This window comes from Polyodon spathula, chromosome 25 (assembly GCF_017654505.1).
Source record: "Polyodon spathula isolate WHYD16114869_AA chromosome 25, ASM1765450v1, whole genome shotgun sequence".
NCBI lineage: Eukaryota > Metazoa > Chordata > Actinopteri > Acipenseriformes > Polyodontidae > Polyodon > Polyodon spathula.
Window position 1 is genome coordinate 3,034,839 of NC_054558.1, and position 23,945 is coordinate 3,058,783.

General features: G+C 47.0%; 3 protein-coding genes across 7 annotated transcripts; 2 read left to right on the forward strand and 1 right to left on the reverse strand.

Moving 5' to 3' along the window:
- The first annotated feature begins 969 nt into the window (after window positions 1–969).
- On the forward strand, window positions 970–12,236 carry LOC121300370 (cryptochrome-1-like). The gene is made up of 15 exons (XM_041228946.1): window positions 970–1,403; window positions 3,079–3,246; window positions 6,310–6,418; window positions 6,517–6,659; window positions 6,750–6,934; window positions 7,478–7,566; window positions 7,761–7,901; window positions 8,148–8,459; window positions 8,885–9,036; window positions 9,337–9,539; window positions 9,805–9,906; window positions 9,988–10,071; window positions 10,427–10,525; window positions 10,845–10,960; window positions 11,370–12,236. Exons 2-15 carry the CDS (start codon window positions 3,089–3,091, stop codon window positions 11,409–11,411), a joined length of 1,935 nt encoding a protein of 644 aa, XP_041084880.1. The 5' UTR covers window positions 970–1,403; window positions 3,079–3,088; the 3' UTR covers window positions 11,412–12,236.
- Window positions 12,237–13,043: 807 nt separating this feature from the next.
- LOC121300264 (26S proteasome non-ATPase regulatory subunit 13-like) lies at window positions 13,044–23,853 on the forward strand. 5 transcript variants are annotated; one of them, XM_041228761.1, is made up of 14 exons: window positions 13,044–13,130; window positions 17,776–17,901; window positions 19,313–19,391; window positions 19,481–19,515; window positions 19,714–19,769; window positions 19,992–20,035; window positions 20,192–20,278; window positions 20,474–20,645; window positions 21,659–21,738; window positions 22,222–22,347; window positions 22,626–22,688; window positions 22,813–22,893; window positions 23,024–23,140; window positions 23,598–23,853. In XM_041228761.1, the coding sequence occupies exons 1-14, from the start codon at window positions 13,087–13,089 to the stop codon at window positions 23,691–23,693; spliced, it is 1,206 nt and encodes a 401-aa protein (XP_041084695.1). In that variant the 5' UTR covers window positions 13,044–13,086; the 3' UTR covers window positions 23,694–23,853. The 5 variants fall into 5 exon arrangements, with proteins under 5 accessions (XP_041084695.1, XP_041084696.1, XP_041084699.1 ...); XM_041228764.1 differs by lacking the exon at window positions 13,044–13,130 and adding an exon at window positions 17,457–17,574; XM_041228762.1 differs by lacking the exon at window positions 22,626–22,688.
- Window positions 13,722–16,798, reverse strand: LOC121300265 (transmembrane protein 263-like). Its single transcript, XM_041228767.1, has 3 exons — window positions 16,454–16,798; window positions 14,983–15,061; window positions 13,722–14,853 (listed from the first exon to the last, which is right to left on the reverse strand). The coding sequence occupies exons 1-3, from the start codon at window positions 16,460–16,462 to the stop codon at window positions 14,567–14,569; spliced, it is 375 nt and encodes a 124-aa protein (XP_041084701.1). The 5' UTR covers window positions 16,463–16,798; the 3' UTR covers window positions 13,722–14,566.
- Window positions 23,854–23,945: the final 92 nt, after the last annotated feature.

Sequence of the window (23,945 nt, forward strand, 5' to 3'; positions counted from 1 at the left end):
GTCACAGCCTGCACTGCCACAGTTACAGCCTGCACTGCCACAGTTACAGCATGCACTGCCACAGTCACAGCATGCACTGCCACAGTTACAGCATGCACCGCCACAGTCACAGCATGCACCGCCACAGTCACAGCATGCACCGCCACAGTCACAGCATGCACCGCCACAGTCACAGCATGCACTGCCACAGTTACAGCATGCACCGCCACAGTCACAGCATGCACCGCCACAGTCACAGCATGCACCGCCACAGTCACAGCATGCACTGCCACAGTCACAGCATGCACTGCCACAGTCACAGCATGCACTGCCACAGTCACAGCATGCACTGCCACAGTTACAGCATGCACTGCCACAGTCACAGCATGCACCGCCACAGTCACAGCATGCACCGCCACAGTTACAGCATGCACTGCCACAGTTACAGCATGCACTGCCACAGTCACAGCATGCACTGCCACAGTTACAGCATGCACTGCCACAGTTACAGCATGCACTGCCACAGTTACAGCATGCACTGCCACAGTTACAGCATGCACCGCCACAGTCACAGCATGCACTGCCACAGTTACAGCATGCACTGCCACAGTTACAGCATGCACTGCCACAGTTACAGCATGCACTGCCACAGTTACAGCATGCACTGCCACAGTCACAGCATGCACTGCCACAGTTACAGCATGCACTGCCACAGTCACAGCATGCACTGCCACAGTTACAACCTGCACTGCCACAGTCACAGCATGCACTGCCACAGTCACAGCCTGCACCGCCTCAGTTACAGCATGCACCGCCACAGTCACAGCCTGCACCGCCTCAGTTACAGCATGCACCGCCTCACTCCTGCGCACTGACTCCGCGCAATCCGCACAGAAACCCGTGCTCATCCGGGGACTCGTGTCTGCAGCCAATAAAAAGACAGTCCGTCAAAGGGGCGGGTCTCAGCCTTATTAAAGACCCACTGTGACATAACGGATACATTCCTGTTATGTACCCATTTTTTTAACCGAGGAAACAAGTTACACCCAAAATTCACCAGTAAAGAATACCGCGCCGCTATAGCGAGAGCATGAAGCCGCGTTGGTCAGTTTGTTCCACGCCGCAAAAACGTGACCCAGTTCCCACCCAGTGAACAGCGCTGGTCCAATCACAGCTGGAGCGGGGGGGACACGGGTTCTCTGGCAGCGCAGTTCAGCAGGACAAGAGGGACAGCCGAGCAGCGCCCTGGAAGCAAGGCTTATGACACAAGTGGAAAACACCATTGAGCAAGCCGGCGGCCCGGTGCGTCACTGCTGGATGCGAAGCGCCCTTCTGTTTGTTTGATTTTTATTGGAGAAATTATCATTTCAACCTGCACGACACAGACAGCGGCTTTGCAGTGGACACTTCATCAATCCTAACAGGTAGCTCGCTAGTGTAAGAAATCGGTGTTTACCCGGGGAGGGATTAATAAAACGAGGTCAGCGTTATCGAAGTAGTGCCGGTTACGTAAGGATCGTCAATAACTGACCTTTCTTTTAGAAGCACTGTTTCTTTTCCGTGTCTTGTGTTTTCCTGCACAATATAACAAAGGACGCTGTGGTATAATAATTGCGTTCCCTGTATTGCAAAGTAAATCAAACACCTACGCCTGACCTATTTTTCCTAGAAGATGGACTGAAGCAAAGGATAATACAGTCTCCTTTATCGATCAGCCTTTTACCTGTTCCAGCACCTGCAGTCTGGTCTACTGGCTAAGCAGTATTTAAACTCGCCTTGAGAGATTAACATGTGATAAACATATTCTAGATTGTTTGTTTTTTAAATATATAGTTTTTAACAGTAATTCAGCCAAAAAGTGCAACGGCGAACGTTTAAACCTACAATGCTGAACTGATAAACCTGCAGAAGGAGGTCAGACACACACAGGGTCCCGGCAGTGTGAACGGTATTGCTAGAAGGGATTCGCCTCTCTGCAGTCGCCCGGGTCTCCTGCATCCTCAGCCTATCCCTCACTGTCCTCTCGCCTGGTGGGAGCGCTCATACCGGCCTCCGTTACAAAGGTAGACTGCCTGCCCTTTGATGTGTTAGTAATGTTTCCAACAAGTACAGTGTTTCTGCTCAATTAATTCAACATATAAAACGCTATTTCGCGGTTCAGTCAGTCGGCACCACACCGTGTCGATTATCTCCACTGTGGGTACTGAAGCGCTCAGCTTGCGCGTTTAAGGTCTGCGATGCTGCGCTGTCAGAGATGTTGTCGTTGCTTTTTTGTATTCAAAGACTATCTGTCTCTCGGTCGTTTCACTCTGTATCAGGACAAAAACAAAATAATAATTTTATGTTGTCTGTTAGTTAATTGATTATATGAAAATATGAATGATATACTTTTAGTATGCTATCTTTCTACTATATTATATACTATAAATATAATGAAGTTGCTTTAAAAGTATCCTAATTGTATTCGAATGGGTCACAAACACAGTGCTGTATGCATTACAATTGTATTATATGTCTTATTAAGTACACTTCCTATATTTGTTTTTCATAAGGGGAGTTTCCAGTTGATTTTGCGTTTTTTGAAAATGAATATCAATATACACGGGATAATGTGCTGGCTGTTCTTGAAATATTAATCAGACCAATGACGCATCTACGTTATAATGAAAACTTAACATTGACAGTACAGTGGTGACAGTCTATCAAAATCTATCAATGCGTAAACACCACACCCTAGTGGGCATTTTCTGTTACTACATCCTGGGTGCGCTTTGGTTAAATTGCTGGAATCTGATTTTTCGGGTGAATGTTTTTTTTTTTTTTTTTTTTTTTTTTAATCGGGTTTAATTATTTATTGTTTATATGTGTATTTTATGTTATGTTTTTTAAGAGCATCGTTGTTTGCGAGAGCGTGAATGTTCTTTCTCTAGCTCCACAAAGTGTGCCGATGTGATCGTTGTATTAAAAAAATATCTGCTCTTGTGGGTATATCGAGGCTTCATGCTGTTTCTCTGCAGAATCCAATGAAAGTCAACGCGCAGAGAGAACTCTCTCCATGTGATCGGTGTTAACGCGGGCGTTGCGTGGTTTCCTTCACAGCCGGCTTGTCATGAGACCCAATTCCATCCACTGGTTCCGAAAGGGGCTGCGGCTGCACGATAACCCAGCGCTGAAGGAGGCTGTGCGGGGAGCCGGGACCGTCCGATGCGTTTACTTTCTGGACCCCTGGTTCGCTGGCTCGTCCAATTTGGGACTCAACAGGTGGAGGTAAGCAGAGTCCAAGATATTAACACCATTGGCGTTTTAATATTTCAGATCACAACGTTGTTCCCCGATCATTCTCTATTGTCTGTTTCTGCTTACCAACGAACAGCTGGTAAGCAGAAACAGACAACAGAGAATGATCGGGGAACAACATACTCATTCAGCCTCTGGATCTGCTTCTGAAAAGACTCCCACAAGCTGACTGTAGTTTGATACATGACCACTAGGGGGCGTGCCACTGTAAATTCTATCCCCTCTGATTGTTTTTTTTTTTTGTACAGAGGTTTTCCATGTACTAACTAGGTTGTACAGGGACAGATATTACAGTTTCACTTTGTTATCAGTAGATGCTAAAAGAAAATGGATACTAATTACTAATTAACAAGACTCCCATTACATAGCAGTTTGAGCCATTCCTGGTTTTGCTATGAAAGCCAGGACCAATCAAACTAATTGTAAGATTGGACCTGAATATGAAAGCTGCATAAGAAATTCAATTTCCAAAGCACAAAGCGTGCGTGTCTCACAGTGGGTAATAGCGCCGAGGCTAACTGAGCGAGTAACTCAATATTTATGAAGTGTGGGGGTGCTTTCATCTGCCTCTGTACACGGAAGTAGGTCAGATTCACCTCATTGCAGACGTGTTTGTGTCAGCATTCATCTCTTCTGATGAGTAAATTCCGTCTCCCTGGCAACTGTGCAACCGCTCGTCATCCAAACACATCAGACCCGTTCAGGATTTGAAAATGCATGCTTATTATTATTATTACTATTATTAATAGCAAGTTTTTGAGGCCAGGACAATGTGAGTAATCGCTTGCATGGCTGTCAATACATCCAACCTTTACAGTACAAAAAAGCCAAGCATTTCTGTGTGTTCCAATGCACGCTTGTTTTTTTTTTTTTTAACAAGCAAAATAATCGCTGTTTGATTGTGGTCACTGCTGCCAGACAAGAGCTTGAATCCTCAGTTGTAGGAATGCAGTTTGTGCCCTAGAAAGAACTGTTTTGCGTATTTTGTGTTTTATTGGTTTTTCAATCTTCCTAGAATAAACACAATAAAAAACAGAACAGAAGACAGGACGCTTTTCACAATCACAACGTTACTGCAGCTCTTGGAGCCTGCTGGGTTCATTGTGTTGTCGGAGCTCTCCGGCTGTGCCAATGCAGAAACACGCTGGCACTCTGCCCCCGTTGAATGTTAAATCAGCCTTCGCCGAGGTGATGATTTGATGCATTTACAGACAAGCAGTACAAAATTCACAGCACAAGCACTCTCCTCCAACAAACAGAGGATTCTGCTTCCTTTTGTACATGCGCTGACTCTCCAGTTAGCATGTAGTACCTAGGGGAATGGCCGCCTCTGTGATTTCTGGCAGGGACGGATTTAACCCCATCCCTGCTAACCTTGCGTTCCCACATACACACTATTCACAGCAGCAGGGCAGAAGAGGCTAATGTGCAGTAACCCTCCCACGTTTCTGTCGGTGCTGGTGAGTGCCCTGGCTTGATCAATGTCCTGGATCGAGTGTGAGAGTTACAGAATTCATCATACAGAGGCGCAGTTAATTTGAGCCTGCAAGTGGCGCTGTGGTACAGAAGCAGGCTGTATACAGTGTGAGATCGGTTTTAATCGGTCAGTAGTTTGTTTATTCAGCATATGGCTGCTTCTTGGATTCCCAGAAAAACAAGTGACCAGCTTCAGAACACAGCAGGTGGTTTGTTTATTCCTGTGGGCACAGAAATAGACAGCCTTGTAGCGCCACAGACAGATGGGTTTGGCAGCCTCCGAAACAAAGTGGGGAGGGATCAGGTATTTTTAGTGCACCACCGTCTTGAGTTGCCGGAGATTTTGAATCAGTCTGTTAAAACAAAACCTTTCTGGTCCACTTCACAGTAATTGCCGTGTCGTTTGGCAGAATACGTTCACAAAAGTCTGTGCTTGAAGTCGGCAGTCCCTGCCTATGTGCTATCTGCTTGTACCTTGTTTTCTCTTATTTGAAGCTGCAGACGCAGAGTGCAAACCTTTCCAAATTTACCTTTTGCATATATATTCTGAGCAGGAACTGTAAAAAGGAAGTGACAACTGTATGCAATGCAGTAAAACGCACTGCAAACAGTTTTTTAAAAAAACATGTTTTTCCCCAGCTTGCCTGGATAAAAGGATATAAATAGCAGGAAGCTAATAAAATTGAAAGGAACATTGCTTTGTGATGATAGCATTACCCAGAGAGTGGCTGTAGAGATCAGAGTCGCTCCGCTCCGCCTCTGTCTGGATCTACTGATTGCTTTTGGAGCCGCTGTCGTTGTGTCTTGCAAAGGTCGCTGGTTTTAAAATGAGTCTGCTGGGCTGCGTCTCGTTAAATCCTCGTTGAAATGACCATGTTTTGTTCTTTTGCCATTAGATGACGTGCATCAGCCGCCTACGTGTTTGACATTTCTTTTATTTATACACTGAAACAGAGCTAGCATATATATATGTGTGTGTGTGTGTGTGTGTGTGTGTGTGTGTGTATATATATAGCAGACAAGCAGGGGGTCTCCAGCACCAGGGTTGGGAACCATTGCTGTAAGATACAATTAGAAGAGAACAGTGCCCTCTTCTGTTAACTGGTGGTAGTTGCTGCGTTACTCTGTGTGATTTTAATTGTGTAATTGTGTGAAATGTAATATTCTCAATGAAAATGCAAGGCACATATTAAGCAGCAGAGATGACACAAGTGTGTCTCATTCTTTTTATAGAGCTTCGTGTAACACCACCTCTCCTCCCTGCACATGAGGTTTCATCAGAGCCTCCCACTCTTAATCTGCGTGGCAGAGTCGATGCGACTGACATTTTCTGATTTGCTTTTCTCTACCGGAACAATTTTAAACTTCCAATGAATGTCAGAGTGGAGAGGAAACATTTCAGCACACGTGTGTGAAACCGGAACCAGAATAAAGGAGTGATCAAGGCTGCTAATGGACTGTACTGTGAGCCTGTAGAGCTGTCTGGCTTGCTTGGCGGTGAATCGCGCTGTGTGAACCGGGCCTGTCAGTGACTCCTCCCTCCTCCTGTGTTTTCAGGTTTCTGTTGCAGTGCCTGGAAGACCTCGACGCCAGCCTGCGCAAACTGAACTCGCGGCTCTTTGTCGTCCGCGGGCAGCCTGCCAACGTATTCCCCCGGCTTTTCAAGGCAAGTTACCCCCCCCTCCCTCCCCGTTTTCAACTGTGCTGTAATAGAATTTCCTGAGCTCTACTCACGCAGCCCGTCGCTCTCCCCTCCCCGCGCAGGAGTGGAAGATTTCGAGGCTGACGTTCGAGTACGACTCGGAGCCTTTCGGGAAGGAGCGCGACGCGGCCATCAAGAAGCTGGCGTCCGAGGCAGGGGTGGAGGTGGTGGTGAAGACATCGCACACGCTGTACGATCTGGACAGGTGAGGGTTTGAACTCATCCAAGAGGTGTGTGGTTATTTTTGCAGACGGCGTCTCCTGATGCTGTTGCTCTTCTCTGTTTGCTCGGGCAGGATCATCGAGCTGAATGGCGGGCAGCCCCCGCTCACCTACAAGCGTTTCCAGACTCTGGTGAGCCGCCTGGAGCCCCCGGAGCTGCCCGTGGAGCCCCTCTCCGCTGCCTTCATGGGGAGGTGCGTCACGCCCGTCTCGGAGGACCACAGCGACAAATACGGGGTGCCTTCGCTCGAGGAGCTCGGTAAACATCTCACCGGCGCGCAGTCTGCTTGTCTTGTCACAGAGACAGGATTGAGTTCTTATTTGTATTTCTGCACCGTGTAAATTGTGTATGTGTAAAGTGCCTCCCACAGCTGATCACCCCTTGTGATGCTTCAAACTTGTGACACGTTTAAGGATTTGTTGTATTGAGAATCTCTGTGGGTGATGGTGTGGTCATTTCTTAGCAGGCAAGGGTATTGGAATCTAGTCAGTTTTTCCTCTGATTCATGCATTGGTTCTACCTTCTGATTTAAGGCAGTACCAACACCCTAAGGTAATGCTATCTATCAAATCCTAAATAAACAACACCTGGATCAGCTTTAAATCGCATACGTTGATTGTTCAATAATCGTTTTGCACTGCAAGTTGCCAGAAGTGCTTTTGGTTTTGGATGTCCGTACACACGCCTCGGTCCCGATTCCTCCCTGCACAGGGAGCAGTTTTACCCTTCCCGTTGCTGCTCCTGGAAGGGGGTGCGGAGAGCTGGCTGTTCCTGACCTTGCTGTATTTGTTCTTGCCCCAGGGTTTGACACAGAAGGTGTTGCCTCTGCAGTGTGGCCGGGCGGGGAGACGGAAGCTCTGGCGAGAATAGAGCGGCATTTGGAGAGAAAAGTGAGTGAAATAAGCATTTAACACAACAAAACAAGTCTGCAAAATAATGATAAAAAAGAGGAGTATACGAGCACCGGGCTGTCGAGGAAGATCCTTGACGTCAGTGAGCTTTGAAGCGCTAATGGAGAGATTTAGAGGTTCACGGAGGATCTTTAACGTTCTCTCTCTCTCTCTCTCTCTCTCTGTGCTTCCAGGCCTGGGTTGCCAATTTCGAACGACCGAGAATGAACGCTAACTCCCTGCTGGCAAGTCCGACGGGGCTGAGCCCCTACCTGCGCTTCGGCTGCCTGTCCTGCCGTCTCTTCTACTTCAAGCTCACAGACCTCTACAGAAAGGTGGGTGCAGAAGCGGGTACGGGGTACACTACACAGAAAGAAAACACACAGGCTGGAAATGCATCCGCAGTCTAGTAGAGAGCAAAGACAGCGATCAATTACCTTTCGCTCTCGGAGAGCGGAGGCACAAGAGAGGACGCTGGGGTGGGGAGATTTTTCACCTTTCTTTACAGAGAAGTGCAATGCTGGAAAGCGTTGCTCAGTGTTTGCCCCCTCCTCCTCCTCTTCCTCCCCCTCCTCCCACAGGTGAAGAAGCACAGCACCCCGCCGCTCTCCCTGTACGGGCAGCTCCTCTGGCGCGAGTTCTTCTACGCGGCCGCCACCGCCAACCCGCGCTTCGACAAGATGGAGGGGAACCCCATCTGTGTGCGCATCCCCTGGGACCGCAACCCAGAGGCCCTGGCCAAGTGGGCAGAGGGCAAGACCGGCTTCCCTTGGATCGACGCCATCATGACCCAGCTGAGGCAGGAGGGCTGGATCCACCACCTGGCCAGGCACGCTGTGGCCTGCTTCCTGACCAGGGGAGACCTGTGGATCAGCTGGGAGGAGGGCATGAAGGTAACACAGCTGTAAATGATGTAGTGGCATCCAGCTTTAACAAGGCTTGGGGTGCTTTTAAATAACTGCACGCGATCACTGATTGAGCAGGTAACAGAGAAGCCCTGGGGGGCAATGCAACTCTGCAGGCAGCAACAGCGACAGTGGGTTTGAGAGCAGATTTGGAGAGATTTCCAGCACATAGAAGTTGTGAATTTGGCACAAGAGGTTGATCTGCACCCCAGGTAATTTAAATCCACACGAATGAACAGGGCTGGATTGAAAATGAATTGCTTGAACTTGGAGGCAGTGCACAGGATATTCAGGTGTTGTTCCTGGGGTGTTTGGTTATGAGTTTGTGGCTGTTATTTTGCTGGTGGCTCTTTCTCTCCCGGGTTCGCTCCCCGGTGTGTGTTTTTAAGGAATGCCTCGCTCTTGTCCGCTAGGTGTTCGAGGAGCTCTTGTTGGACGCAGACTGGAGCGTGAACGCTGGGAGCTGGATGTGGCTCTCCTGCAGCTCGTTCTTCCAGCAGTTCTTCCACTGCTACTGTCCCGTGGGCTTCGGGCGCAGGACGGACCCCAACGGAGACTATATAAGGTGGGTCGCTTTGCCGTCTGCTCTGCTTGTTGTCTGCTAGCTTGTGCTGCAGGGGCTCGCTACCATGCTGTCCAGCCACACCGCTTTCTGTTGAGCCTGCGAGTTTAAGATCAGTTTTTCTACACAGATCACCTGTTAAAGCGTCCACAGTGACAACTCCGCAAAATCAGCCTTTTGGAAAACAAAACGAACAACCGCCGAGATCTTTGCATGCAGCACACCTCAGTGCTGGGTCCCGCGCTCTGCCAGCCAGCTTCGTGATGAGACTCCTGTGGTTTTTATCTCCCCCTGTGCTTGCAGGCGCTACCTGCCTGCTCTCCGAGGTTTCCCTGCCAAGTACATCTACGACCCGTGGACCGCTCCCGCCGCGGTCCAGAGCGCCGCCAAGTGTGTGATCGGAGTGCACTACCCCAAGCCCATGGTGAACCACGCGGAGGCCAGCCGGCTCAATATCGAGAGGATGAAGCAGATCTACCAGCAGCTGTCCCGCTACAGGGGGCTGGGTAAGGAGCTGGAACTGTATTAACCTGACGAAGAGCGAGACTCACACAAGTGTCTGATCCCCAGGGACGTTATGACCTAACTTTGATGTTCTGCTGTGGTAAAGAACGCAGATGGGTTTTTTCTGCAACCTTTAAAAAGTATGCCGCCCTTAACCCTTGTAGCGGAAGAGCCTTGTGGAGCCCTGCCGCTCTCTGGTGGTTTTGCTCTGTGCAAACGCGTGTGCTGATATTGTTTGCATGTTTCGTCCCTGCTCTGTCTCCACAGGCCTGCTCGCCTCGGTGCCCTCAAACCACAGTGGCAGTGGGAGCGGGGGCATGATGGCGTACTCCCCAGGAGAACAGCAGTCTGGGAACAACAGTGCGCCTGGTGAGCGGCATGAACTGGGCAGGGGACTGGCGGGGTATTTGTTGGGCACGTGAAGCAGTGTTCTATCTTGTAACTCTGCAGGTAACCCGGTCGCCAGCGGCAACAGCAGCATCCTCCTCGGCTTCGACAGCGATGAGCAGCCAGGAACCAGCGGACTCCAACGCGGTGAGCTGGAGCACCTCCTTCAGAAGCTCTGTTCTGAGGACGGCTGATCACACATTTTCTGACAAGTTTGTTGCTCTGGAGTGCGTTTTGAATAGCTGGTAGTTCAGGATAATGGTCAAGTTCTGCTGATGAGCCAGGGGCAAGTGGTTGAAGAGTTTTTTCTTAATGTGACGTTAATGGGAACGCTTCCCTCTATACTGTAAGGAAATCCCTGCACACTGTTCAATCTGAAACATTCCTTTTATAACTGAAGACAAAACTGCAGCCAGTGTTCCTCCTGGCCTTCGAGAGAGTCCCAGAAAGGGCTCTTATTTTGGACGCGCCTCGCTGATGATCTCCCCTCTTGTCCTTTTAGGGTACCCCACAGACGGAGCGAATGTACCGGGAGGTGCCGCCCATCGCGTGTACCAGTCAGCCAGTTCCCCCGGGGAGTTTGCAGTGCCCCAGTCTCCAGGTACCCCCCTTTCTACTGCGCCCCGCCCCGCATCAAGTCTCTTATCCCTGCTGCACAAGCACTTACACCAGCAGTCTTTCTCAGTGTCTGCAGTGCAATCCTGTGCACAGTAAAGGACGAAGTGAAAAGTCTAGGGCTTGCTCTGGCTGTCGGCGTTTTTATGCACGTTTTGGGAGGTTGAAAGAGATCCCCAGGCTGTGTGCGCTTACTGTATGGGATGGTCATTTTGGACGACCCCTGAAAAATGTCTGCTTGTCCAAAACTTGTCGTTACTTTGAAGCATTTTGTTTGTTTTAACGGTGGGATATTCCCCCCCCAGGTCGGTTCCTTCAGGGCAGTGGCGATGGGAATCATTCAGGGAAACGAGAGCGAGACGGGGGTCCGGAAGACGGATCTCGGACCTCGGCAGTGAAGCTGCAGAGGCAGGGTGACGAGGTGAGCCTTTCGCTTCTCAACCCATCTTAGTGATATTCTCTTCCATTGAGGATAGGCTACTTCTGCAACTTTGGAGCATTTTTAACTGGCCTGTTATTGTAATTTTCGCTTTAACTGTATTTTTATGACAGCATGCTCTGATTTTTGTTGACCTCAAAGGTTAAGTCAAAATGTTTCTAATTTTGCAATTATAGGCCTCCAGATTTGATTTGACGCTGAGAAAGTGAAAGCTATATCTCGGGGAAACGCTTGTCAGGTTTTGATGAAGCTTTGCCTGAGCGTGTGTTGTTCCTGCAGCTGTGGGTGAAGATACAGACAGCTTGTATAGCATGGCTTGTTCTGCATGTTCAAACGCGTGATCTGCGTGGCGCTGCTTGCAAGCTTTTGATGTCGTTTTTTCGTCTTGCAGAAACGTGCGGACCTGCAGAGCGTGAACACCCTGTCTTACTGAGGCACCTCCTGAAATATCGACTACATGGCTCTATTTTATTTATTCAAGGAAAGAATTGTCAGAAATTATATTTAATATGATATGTAAGTTTTGTAAGCAACTTTTTTTCCCCTGTCCTTATTTTTTATGATAGTTTGTAAAAAGCTTCTCCCCAGTCACCCAGTTGATTACAGTGAACGAATCTAACAAAAATACAACGGAGAGAGTTTGTGTAAGAGGGGATCTGACTTGCAGGGCATCTAGATTACCAGAGTATTGTATTGAGACTGGGAATATGTCATCCCCTGAAAGCTGCCACCCTGATTTCAATTCCGTTTTAAAGGCATGCAGTTTTGTGGTTTCGTTCACTGGATTTCACTCCCCTTTAGAACGACTCGGAGCTGAGACTGTTTAGTTTTAGAGAACGGTTGAGCAGATCTCTCTGTGATTTTGTGTTTTTATAATGATATTAAACTGTTCTTTTCTTCGCTGGATTTGTGGAGGTTGGCTGTCTCCGTGAATCAGTTCCTCTTCTCTCCCCAAAGTTTAGTCGCTGACTGTTTCCACCTTGTTAAAAGCTTTCATTACCAAGAATTATATTTTTGGAAAATTACAATGCAAGGTTAAACTGTTTCAAAATGTTTCATGAAGTGTTTCATTTAAATGAAGTGTTTTTGTACTATTCCAACGGGAGGCTGATGGATTTTAAAAAACGCTTCTGTACGCGTATGTGTGCGTCTGTATAAAAAAGACACTTTAAAAAGGTTCTGGTGCGTCTCAACTTTCCTAACCTTTACTGCAGAAATATAAAGAGAAAAGGCACGTTCTCCAGATCTGCCGTGCCTTGCTCTACACTGAGAATATTTCTACTGGCGCTTCGTCAGGATGTTGAAATTGCTGCAACAGCTAAAGCAACGGGTTTAGATTTATGCAGAGTTGTGTTGACACTGTGCTGCAGTATTACTGGCATCGATTTGCACTTTCTAATTATTACATTGATATCCTGTACACAGCAGCCCTTTATCAAAGGGCTGTAATGTAAAAACTAAAATACACAGTGCTAGTGTTTCTGATTACATTTCAGATAACAAAATACTGTGAATACTTTGTAATTAAAATAATGATGGGAGAGTGTGCTTCACATTAATATCATACAGGAGTTCTGATGGCTTCTCATCAGAGAGAGAGAATGCATCTACAGGCTACACTGAATAGAGATGGGAGAACATGAGAATGCAATAACCTGCAAGAACTGTCAAACACATTGCACCATAAAGACAAAGCATGGACAAGCTGAAAAGGGCTCCTCACAGGAAGATATTGTTACAAAGTTCCTGTGTGGTTACCATAGCTACTAGACTAGCAGTAAGGGTTGGGTTCTTTAACTTCTCTGAATTGCAGCAGTGCTGAGACCCCATGCATCTCAAGCCACAAGCTAAGATGCTACAGTGTTTAACAAGCAGGGTTTGAGTAAGTGTCCTGGCATCCTTGCTCAACACCTCTCACTGCAGGAAGGAAGCGCTGCAGCCCCGGCATGCAGGAGCGCATCCAGTAAGTTGAGCAGATAGGGAGCAACACTGTGAGTGCAGTGCCAAAAGGGCTCTGCAAACTAACAGCATGTTGGGAACTGTAGTCTTTCCAGCTTTCCAGCAAACTACAGCTCCCACAGTCCTTTTCTGCTGAACAGACCTTGTAGATGAGACTCCTGCCGGGAGCTGGGGAAGTACAGCATCGTTCTAGGTAAGTGCGCTGCTCCTCTTTATAATATGTGCAGCTGTGCAGAGTGTTTGTAATCAGAGCGTTGTGCAGTGAAAACCTGGCTGTCATTTCCTGTTTGCCGTGTCAGTTTTGGGTGGAAAAATACAATTAGAGCTTCAGAGCTTGTCCTGCAGGACTGTGGCTCACTGTTTGAATTGCAGCCCTCTACAGCTATACTGAACACAGCAGTGAATTTGAATGCAGTCCTGCTCCACTGGAGAGATACAAGGCACTGGGTCCCATTCAGCTTATTAACATTCTCAAGGGGGCAGTAAAAAAGGAAGGGTGGTTGTTGTACTGTTCAACATGCAGGACGGTCAAAACACACAATATATATATTTGTGTTATATTAATATATTACCTGGGCCAGCTGCTGTGTGTGTGTGGAGGAGGCACGGTCAAGTTACCACTCCTGTCCACTGCAGCTTTGTTCTGGTTTAACTGAACCTATGAATCTGTCTGCCAAGCGTCTAGAGTAGCCCTAGGGAAGCTGTGTGAATTGCATCAGCCACACTGCACCTGTCTAACCCTTTCATTCCACCCCTTCTAGAACGTTCCACAAACACACGAGTCTTCAACCAAGAAATGTTTATTACTGAATACAGCTTACAGAAAATATATTTGATGCTGCTGCTACAGAAACGCGATTCTGGACTCAATAAGAGACACCATGGCTAGAGCTGGCTACCCCTACATTTCAACTTGCATTGACTTTCAAGTTTAAATATAATCTACAAAACACCTCACTGCCATCTCTCAATTACTTTATAAAGGACAAGGGTGCACAAGCCAGGAGTTTAAACATCTTTACTGTGGAAGTTGTTTCCCCTTTCCTGTGAGGGTCACATCTCTAGACAAGTTCAGGGTTGAGCACAATCAGGTTTGATGAATATGAGAGAGCGTAGTTTAAAGATGGCTCCTGCCTTAAGAACAATGCAGGAAAAACGTGCAAAAGTTCATTTCTGCAAAAAATACACAACCTAAGCATAAATTCTCATCTTCCAGGCGCTGGTTCTTTAAATGAATCTTGTTCTTATATAAGTTGAGGTGCTGGAAAGGCTGTGTCAACCAGGGTTAGAGTCTGGTGTGCATAGAAACCTGGGTCATCGTGTTCAGTGGACCACAAGGATTCCTGACAGATCTGCCAGGCTGGAAATCTTAAAAGACCTTTTGCACAAACATCTCACACTGTGAACCACTATGATCATGCAAGTGTGTTCACAAAACAAACAACGAAAACACAATAATCTCCAAAAGTTCACTAACTCGTGATGGCATAATTGTGTAATCATACATCTTTATAAATAAAACTTAACACTGTATATAAAATAATTGTATACTGATCCAGACCTAGGATGTATTTATTTCAGTTTTTCTTTCACTGGCTGATTTGTTCAGGCTATATCTCGGGGAGCTCCTCACTCTGACTTGTCTTTGCGCTTCGCTCTGAATGGCACTTTGCTGGCGACCGTTGATCCTACGGTGGTCACGCCCCCAGCCACAGCAGACGCGCCCCCTCTCACCAGGCCGACGCCCACAGAGGGCACTGCAGTCACAGCTGACTTGGTCATCTCGAAGCCCTTCCCCCCCAGCCAGGCCACGCCCCCAACAGTGGCTCCCACCACCCCCTTGGTGGCACTGAAGAGGCCACCAGTCACCTTCCAGATCATTCCGGGCTCCGTCACGGGGTGCTCCTTGCCGTCGCCTGCACAGAAAGACACACACGGCTTACCCCACGAGGATGAGGTCTGAAGGCACAAGAAGAGGGAGGGGAGCCTAGCTGCTGACATGCATGCCTTACAATGCAACGTGTGCACTGTAACCGAGCCCTTACCATCAGCAGGTTCTTTTACAGAGTATCCAGGGAGATTCTCCTCACAGCTGTTCCGCCGCTGCAGATCTGAGCCGACAACCTGCAAAATTAAACAGAACGCGCAAATTCTGAACAAAGGGCCATTATGCAGACCGTGCTCGGTACAGGGGGAGTGGAAAAGCAACACTCCAACAATCTAGGTCACAAATCTGGTTCTAGTCACAGAAGTAAACGAACAAGTTACTGGAAAGAGCTCACGTCAAGCCTTGGGGGAGGGAGTGGTTGTTTACAACCAGCGGTAATCCATCCATGAAATAACAAGCAAACTGGAACCATGTGCCTGGGCAGCGTGTGTGCGTGTAACCGCTGTGGAAGGTTGCTATCTTGTGCTCTTCCACTCGATCTAATTGCCACTGTGGTCCTTTGTTAACAGAACTGTAGTCATGCCCCTCATGCAGCCTTCTCTGTTGCTAGGGCACCTCACAACGGAGAGGCGCATCTGAAGGGCACGCCTGGTTAAATATTGAAGCGCCCCAGAGGAACTGTTAAATGGTGCGTTTCACCGCAACCGATCCATTTCGAGCCCAGTTAAACCTTTAACAGAGTCACTCGGCACAATTTTCAATTGCAAAACTGAATTGAAAGAGCTGACGGTTTTTCTTGAATGAAAATACATAAAACGGAGCTATAGACGAAACCTTCGTGCTCGACTGATTCCTCAAGGTATCGGTCACTTCTGCTAGCCTTGGCATAAATTATTTAAGAAGGAAGGGGGGGGGGGGGCATTTTCTTAGCGGATTTCTGTTTGTTATTCTTTCCATGCAGTTTGATAAAGCCAAGTCTGCTTAAAATGAAACGGGTCCGCCAATATAATCCTTTCCTGTACGCGAAGCAACCGAGAGGCTAAACCAGTTTAGAAACACGGACTCGGGGAACTTTGAGACTTGAAGTGAAGCCATCACCACATCACCAAGTGATCGGATTACAGGCACACGCATTGCAAAACTGGCTGCGCTCTTTAAACCAGCGAGGCGGGCCACCGCTAATAATGCACACTTAAACCAGAAACGCCTTGCTAAGACCTGCCAGTGTTTATTTACTGAATACAACGGTGCCATTAGATAGAACTACGTGGTTAACAACAAGCATTTCAGCGTGTATTATTTAAAATATAACACCATTTTAAAATTAGACAATTAATTGTCGCATATTTACATGTGCTTTAACTTATTTGCAGTTAAGTAAGCAACACGGTATATTTATACAAGAGTTATGTGATCGCTGGAAAAAAAAACAAAACCATAAATTTAAAACACCGACGCAAACAGCCGCGGCCGCTACGTGTACACTGAATTTACCGTAATTAGTCTTTCCCGTGCCTGTGTTAAACAAGCCTGGTTATTAATCAATCAATCAATCAATCAATCTGCTGACAACTAAACAAGAAAAGTAAAAAAAAAGCTGCAAGCACGTCATATTTGTAACCGCTTACCTTGACCATGGCTTGTTACTGTAATGATCTGCTCCCCCGTATCCAGACTAGTACCAAACACCACCCGAGAGACACGCGTCTCTGCAGCAGCTGTCCCAGGTGTGCGCCTCCGCGCAGGTATGCAGAAATGAATCTGTACAGGTGCAGCCGCACAAGCTGGAGCCCAAAACTCGTGCACGGCATGAACGGGGTGGTTTGCACAAACCCCCGCTTTGTGCAGAGAGCAGGCTGGGGTCTCGGTGCTGAAGTTTCACTCTGCAAACCCTGTGTCTGTGGAGTTTGCAGCACTCGCGTCTTCTTCTGTCAACGTGGCGCCGAGAGGACTCTCTCCGGAACTGACGTCGCCTGAACGCTTCGCCTGCAGCAACAGGCAGCCGAGCAACGCGGGGCTTGAGAAGCGGCTGGGTTTGACTGCTATTAAAAGAGTGGGAGAGTGGGGGGGGGGCATTAGATGGTCAATTCCCCAGTACAAGCCCATTTACCTGGACACACGTCACATTAAAGCATTGCATTATTATTATTATAGTAGCTGGCACTAATAATCCAAGAAGTGCATTATTTCTAAAAACGCGAATTAGTTGCATGCACGTTATTTTTTTTTGTGTGTAATATGATCATATTCGAACATTAAGTTAAAGCGGTTATTCTTTTATTATTATTATTTCTGCCTCTCTTAGTGAAATTGCAAAAATTAAAAAGTCGTTATTCTGCCTGTGACGTGTTTACCGCGTTCACGCGTCATCTTGCCGTACAACAGTGGTGTCCGGACGCGGAGGGCTGCAGGATTATTTCGCTCCAGGTTTAGCAGGTCAAATGAGATCATTAACTACCTCGGGGTCTGTGCGGTGGGTCAGTTAAACGATTTAGTACTGGGGGGTTCGAACAAAGACCAGGGGGTGGACGGGCCAACTTTGGCCAGCCTTTGCCGTACAACATCATGGCTGAGCAGGTGCAGGGAGTCGCTGTTGGGGGCGCGCACGCAGCCTTGACGTCGGCACGGCGGGCGTGGCGGTTGGCAAGTTAGCGCGAATCCGGCGCGAATTAATTTGGAAATGGTGCCGTGCAGCTGTGTTTAAAACCAAGCGGTTTCAGACAGGTAACAACAGCGATCTTCACCAGAGGTTAGTTCGTGCGTCGGTGTTGTCGTATTCTCATTGGTTGCGATAATTTACCGCGTTTAATTTAAATACTGGCTCTTCTGTCCGTACACGGGTTTAAATTTCCGAATGCAGTCTGTTAATTCACATTGAACACAAATTGCATGCATGTAATGCAGCTGAACTTTCCCTGCATCAGAGTGAAATATTGTTGGTTTATTCCAGCCATCGTCAAACGAGTTTCGCCATGTCGGGCAATGACGTCGTCGGTTACCTGCGACAGCAGCAAGAGCGGTACGGCAGCGCTGAAGGGGAGCGGTGGGGCCGCATGGAGACCATGTACAGCAAGAGGTAACTCTGAATGAACGGGCAGCATGGAGACCGTGCACAGCAAGAGGTAACTCTGAATGAACGGGCAGCATGGAGACCGTGCACAGCAAGAGGTAACTCTGAATGAACGGGCAGCATGGAGACCGTGCACAGCAAGAGGTAACTCTGAATGAACGGGCAGCATGGAGACCGTGCACAGCAAGAGGTAACTCTGAATGAACGGGCAGCATGGAGACCGTGCACAGCAAGAGGTAACTCTGAATGAACGGGCAGCATGGAGACCGTGCACAGCAAGAGGTAACTCTGAATGAACGGGCAGCATGGAGACCGTGCACAGCAAGAGGTAACTCTGAATGAACGGGCAGCATGGAGACCGTGCACAGCAAGAGGTAACTCTGAATGAACGGGCAGCATGGAGACCGTGCACAGCAAGAGGTAACTCTGAATGAACGGGCAGCATGGAGACCGTGCACAGCAAGAGGTAACTCTGAATGAACGGGCAGCATGGAGACCGTGCACAGCAAGAGGTAACTCTGAATGAACGGGCAGCATGGAGACCGTGCACAGCAAGAGGTAACTCTGAATGAACGGGCAGCATGGAGACCGTGCACAGCAAGAGGTAACTCTGAATGAACGGGCAGCATGGAGACCGTGCACAGCAAGAGGTAACTCTGAATGAACGGGCAGCATGGAGACCGTGCACAGCAAGAGGTAACTCTGAATGAACGGGCAGCATGGAGACCGTGCACAGCAAGAGGTAACTCTGAATGAACGGGCAGCATGGAGACCGTGCACAGCAAGAGGTAACTCTGAATGAACGGGCAGCATGGAGACCGTGCACAGCAAGAGGTAACTCTGAATGAACGGGCAGCATGGAGACCGTGCACAGCAAGAGGTAACTCTGAATGAACGGGCAGCATGGAGACCGTGCACAGCAAGAGGTAACTCTGAATGAACGTGCACAGCAGCATGGAGACCGTGCACAGCAAGAGGTAACTCTGAATGAACGGGCAGCATGGAGACCGTGCACAGCAAGAGGTAACTCTGAATGAACGGGCAGCATGGAGACCGTGCACAGCAAGAGGTAACTCTGAATGAACGGGCAGCATGGAGACCGTGCACAGCAAGAGGTAACTCTGAATGAACGGGCAGCAGAGGGCAATAAGATTGCCCGCTGCACTGGGGTACCTGGCAAAAACCGGGTTTATACCAGCACCAGACATCAGATTGAGCTGAACGAAATGTTTATTATGCAAACCCATTCCCCTTTCTGAAACTGAAGGCTGATTTAAAATAACTACTCTGCAGCAGTGTTGTTGGGGTTTCTTACTGGCAGTAGAGTCTGTACTGGTAATAAGAAGCTACTAGAAGCCTGGTTCCAGTCACACCTGTGTGTATTCTAATGCAAAATAAATCTGGTTTTCCTTCACAGGCTGTGGCATCAGCTGACTGTGGAATTGCTAGATTTAGTTCAGAGTCCAGCTTTTGCCACTGGAGACAGGATTATCAAGGTATGGAAATAGGCTGTATTTGTATTTATTTATTGAAAGTGTTTGATTTTTCTTCCCCTGACTGTATTTTTATTTCCGCTGTGTTTTAGTTGTATGAAAATTTCATCAGCGACTTTGAACACCGGTAAGAGTTGAACTAGTATTTATTTTCTTAGCATTTTTTTTTTAAAGTGCAAAACGTTTACTTTTGTGTCTTTTTCAATGCTGCACCCCTGTAATCCTGACACGCTCGTCTGACTCTGAGGGCGCAATGGAAGCAATGCAGCGGATCTGAGAGAGGTCCTGTTGCTGGTTTGCATTTTAATTGGTCTGTTTCGTTTAGAATCAACCCACTGTCTCTGGTTGAAATGATTTTACTGGCTGTCCGGCAGTATAGCGGTAAGTTCACAAGCAAATTAATGCTTAAGAAAACCTTTGTGTAACCCGTAGTGTTTTATTTAAATACTGTATCTTTGTCTTTTTAATAATGTATTCTAATTACACAAAATAACCCTTTAATGTGACGCAGCGTGCTTTATGGGGGGGGGGGGGTCCCTAATAAAGTGGCCGGGTTGTATCGTATCTCTGGTGTTTTTGTCCCTTTTAATTTGCTTACAATAGATCCTGAAAGTTCTCTGAAGCTGCTGGAGAAAACCAAGGAGAAGGTAAACGTTGGCTGTTGAGTTTTATTTTTTTTATAGAAAGAGAAATAAAAGCTCCCCTTGTGGAGACTAAAGAAATAACAATCAATTTTAATATTTAAAAAAAAAAAAAAAAGTTTAATCCAGTTCGCTTCTGTTGTCGTGCATTTCAATACTTAGGTTAAAAGCAGCGACGAAGCTGAAATTCTCTGCAGAACTGCTATTGCTGCAATCAATCTGAAAACTGGTGATCATCCAGCAGCTAAAGTAGGTGCTGCAAGGGGAGGGTATTTCAGAAAGCACTGCTGTGTAAGATGGGTGCTGTGCATGAGCTCTGTGTCGATTGCGAGGCGTGCCATGCCTGTACGTATCCGGAGATGCCTCTGATTTTCACCTGTTTAAAAGGTGTGCTGGCACCTTGATTTGCACAGCATTCTTCCTGTTGTGTGTGTTTCCTTCAAGCAAACCCTGGATGAAGTGCGGGTGATGCTGGACAAGCTGCAGGGGGTGACATCTCTTCACAGCCGCTTCTACCACACGTCCAGCAGTTACTATCAGGTCATGGGGGAGCATGCTTCATACTACAGGGAAGCATTGCGCTATCTGGGCTGCGTTGAACTGGCCGAGCTTTCTGGTGAGGAGTTTGGTGAAGGTGCAGTAAGAGTGGGATTGCTGAACCCCTCTCCCAGCTTTAACATTGCCCTGCATTATCTTATTGCCTTTCACGTTGGTTGAACCCAGTACAAGCCCTAGGCACCGTGCACTGGGGTCTGCAGTCCTTCACCGGGCTAGCAGAGGAGCAAACCTCATCATTGGCAGACCTGCATTGTTTTGTTTAGGTTGAAGAGTGGAGGTTTGTGTATAAATTATTTGTTGACCTTCAGTTCTAGAAATCAATTAGTACGGAGCTGCACACTCGGTGGCTTTTGTTTCTCATATTGTGCCTTAAAATAGTCAATTTGCAATGCTGTGTTCTTGTACAGTATGTGTGGAATCTGTCTAACTCAAATATTCAGCATACAGCACTTGCTCATTCTGGCCACTAGGAGTGCTATGTGTACTTATTTCAGTCCCAGCAGTTCAACTACATGAGTTTATTTATATCTTTTTCATATGTTCCTGTGTTAAGTGCCTGGAAATATGAGATATAAATACACTGCTGTCTTGCACTTCTGTCTTTTTAGAGCTATGTTTGTAAAATCTTTGATCGTTTTCAAGCTGTTGCTATGAACAGATTCTCAGTTTGTAAGCCGGCTGCATATTGCTAGCTGTGATCCTTGCTCTATGCTGCCACCAGTGTATAGTGGATAAGATTGGTACTTCAGCTCTGAACTTTTTTCAGATTGCAGTAACAAAGTTTACCACTGTCTTTGAGTGGCAGCAGCGAACACTACACAAGTAAAACAGCCTGAAAGGGAAACATTCAGCTTAAGTTTTCATGTGGGTGTCAAATATCAAGTATTTATACATATCACATAAACCAGTATTTCACATTTCTGCCACAGTAATACCAATAGCTCATGCACTGGTGGCTTTGTTATCTTAAATTCACCACAGTTTATTTTCTAAGATTATTGGAACCACCTGCTTCAGTGGTTTCCGTTGAACTTCAAGGCGTTTCCTATCTTTATTTTTTATTGTTTCCAGTGGCTGCTCAGCAGCAGAAGGCCTTCACCCTTGGCTTGGCTGCCCTGCTGGGTGAAGGGATTTACAATTTTGGGGAATTGGTAAGACTAGTTGGTGATCATGATGTTTTTAAAAAGCACTGCTCTACAATTCCAGTGTAAAACTGTAAACGGAGCAATGTTTCGTAAGCACTTGCCACTTCAGTTTGTGTTTGTATCGTTGCATTCTCGTTCAGTGTGTGTCTTCACCACCTTGGGCATGGCAGCAGACCAGGGGCCAGTTATAATTACAGTTATACTGAACAATAACAAGCTGCACACACTGACACGTTTACTCTTCATTCTAAAGAGTCTGTGGTACAAATATACATACTGTACCATTTTTTTCAAACCAATGAGGTCACCAAAAGAGGTTGAAAATACAAGAATAATGATCGATTATGTGTAATTGAACTGGAATCGATAGATTTCTGTATCTGGTAGAATTGCAATTCCGCAGGTTTGAAATCCGAATCGCACAGTTGCGTTTGTACATGACCCCCAGGGGTGCGTGGCAGCAAGGTGAGCTGTTCGTTTCTGTTTAAGCTGATGCACCCCATCCTGGAGTCTCTGCGCAGCACTGATAACCGCTGGCTTATCGACACCTTGTACGCTTTCAACAGAGGCGACGTGGAGGCTTTCTACATTCTCAAGGGCTGCTGGGACACCCAGGTGAGCTCGTTTCTGCTAGTGCAGCCGGTACCAAGGAAACCCACACCAGGTCTTTGTCTGCTTTTACGTTTTAAAAAGAGGATCCGGTGTGTTGTGAAATTGACCTTCAGCAGCGAGCCTTTCCTTGTAGAATTTCTAAATGTGTTTTTTTTTTCTGTATCCTGTTATTTCAAAGAAGTAATAGCAAATCCTCAAACGATGGCAGCAGTAGCAGCAGCAAAAGCAGGTTATATGCAGGACAGCTTAATATATGTTTTGTTTTCTTCCCCTCCCGGCAGACTGACCTAGCTGCGAATGAGAGTAAACTGAAGGAAAAGTTACAACTGCTGTGTCTCATGGAGGTGACAAGAAGCCACTCTGTTAAAGTTATTTTTAGTGTCTTGTTCTAGTGCCCTAGTTTTTGAAGCAGATGTTTTAATACTGTCCTAAACAGTTGTCCTGTTTTGTATAATTTTCGTTGCGCAGATGGTGTTTACTAGACCAGCCCATCACAGACAGATAACCTTCCAGGAGATCTCTTCTCGGGCCAAGTTGCCCGTCAATAAGGTGAGACTAAAGGACTCAAAAGATTTACGAGAAAAACTGTTGGTTACCTAAATACGTTTATTGCATGGAAATGGGTCCCCAGTAGTGATTTGGCTGGAGGGTCACCAGAGGGTCTCCTGTCTCTGTCCAGGTGGAACTGCTTGTGATGAAAGCCTTGTCGAACGGTCTGGTTAAAGGAAGCATTGATGAAGTTGACAGCAAAGTCTACATGACCTGGGTGCAGCCTAGAGTTATGGATCTGAAGCAGGTGAGGGTGGAGATGCATGTGCAAAAGAAAACTTCAGAAATGGAATACAAGCACAGCTCTGCACTGGCCTTTGGCATCCTGCCGGGTCGTCCCGCTTCAGTGATTTTCTAGGCTGGGTCTTATCTCCAGGGTACAGTAGCTTGCAGACCTCGGGGGTCAGTTCCAATTACAGCAGCCTTGTTTGAAGTTAATGCAATTACAATGCTATTGTCTTCAATTACATTTAACAGGTTCAGAGACAGTTGGCTTGACAGCAGGAACTGAGGTTGCCTGTTGATCTCTATTACTATTACTATCCAGGTCCTCCTGATTAAGTGGGGGTTGCTGCAGTCAGGTGACGGAAATTTCAAAATGGGTTGAAAAGTGGGAGTAAAGTAGATTTGATCGTTGTAGCGCATCTGTAAACGAAACCAAATCGGACTGCTGACGTGCGATACTGTGCTTTCTCTGTGTCGAGGTTTCTGGAATGAAAGATCGCCTGGAGGTCTGGTGTGAAGATATCAGGAAGACGTCCTTGCTTGTGGAAAACCACGCTCACGAAGTCCTTGGATAGACTGTACAAGGATGGGGAGGACAAACCAGATTTTGCTTGTTTTTGTTTTTCTTCATTTTGTAAATGTGATCCTAAAATAAACTGCATGAAGTCTGAATGAAATGTGAACCCCTTACTTGAGCCAGTTAAATAAAGGTGGTTCTTGCCTTGTGCTCCCTGAGTTGAGATGGTAGTTTATTTATTTCTATCTAGGTATGAAACCATTAATCTTTTCTCTTGTGTAATAACAGGCTAACATTAGGTATTTGGATA

Bases quoted from the DNA above. Each gene is read 5' to 3' on its own strand.
- LOC121300370 (XM_041228946.1), top strand. From the start codon at position 3,089: ATGAGACCCAATTCCATCCACTGGTTCCGAAAGGGGCTGCGGCTGCAC. The intron at 6,935-7,477 runs GTAAACATCTCA...TTCTTGCCCCAG, and splicing joins GCCTTCGCTCGAGGAGCTCG to GGTTTGACACAGAAGGTGTT. The intron at 9,540-9,804 runs GTAAGGAGCTGG...CTGTCTCCACAG, and splicing joins GTCCCGCTACAGGGGGCTGG to GCCTGCTCGCCTCGGTGCCC.
- LOC121300265 (XM_041228767.1), bottom strand. The intron at 14,854-14,982 runs GTAAGGGCTCGG...CTTTCTGTGCAG, and splicing joins TGTAAAAGAACCTGCTGATG to GCGACGGCAAGGAGCACCCC.
- LOC121300264 (XM_041228761.1), top strand. From the start codon at position 13,087: ATGAGACTCCTGCCGGGAGCTGGGGAAGTACAGCATCGTTCTAG. The intron at 20,036-20,191 runs GTAAACGTTGGC...TTCAATACTTAG, and splicing joins TGGAGAAAACCAAGGAGAAG to GTTAAAAGCAGCGACGAAGC. The intron at 21,739-22,221 runs GTAAGACTAGTT...TTTCTGTTTAAG, and splicing joins TTTACAATTTTGGGGAATTG to CTGATGCACCCCATCCTGGA.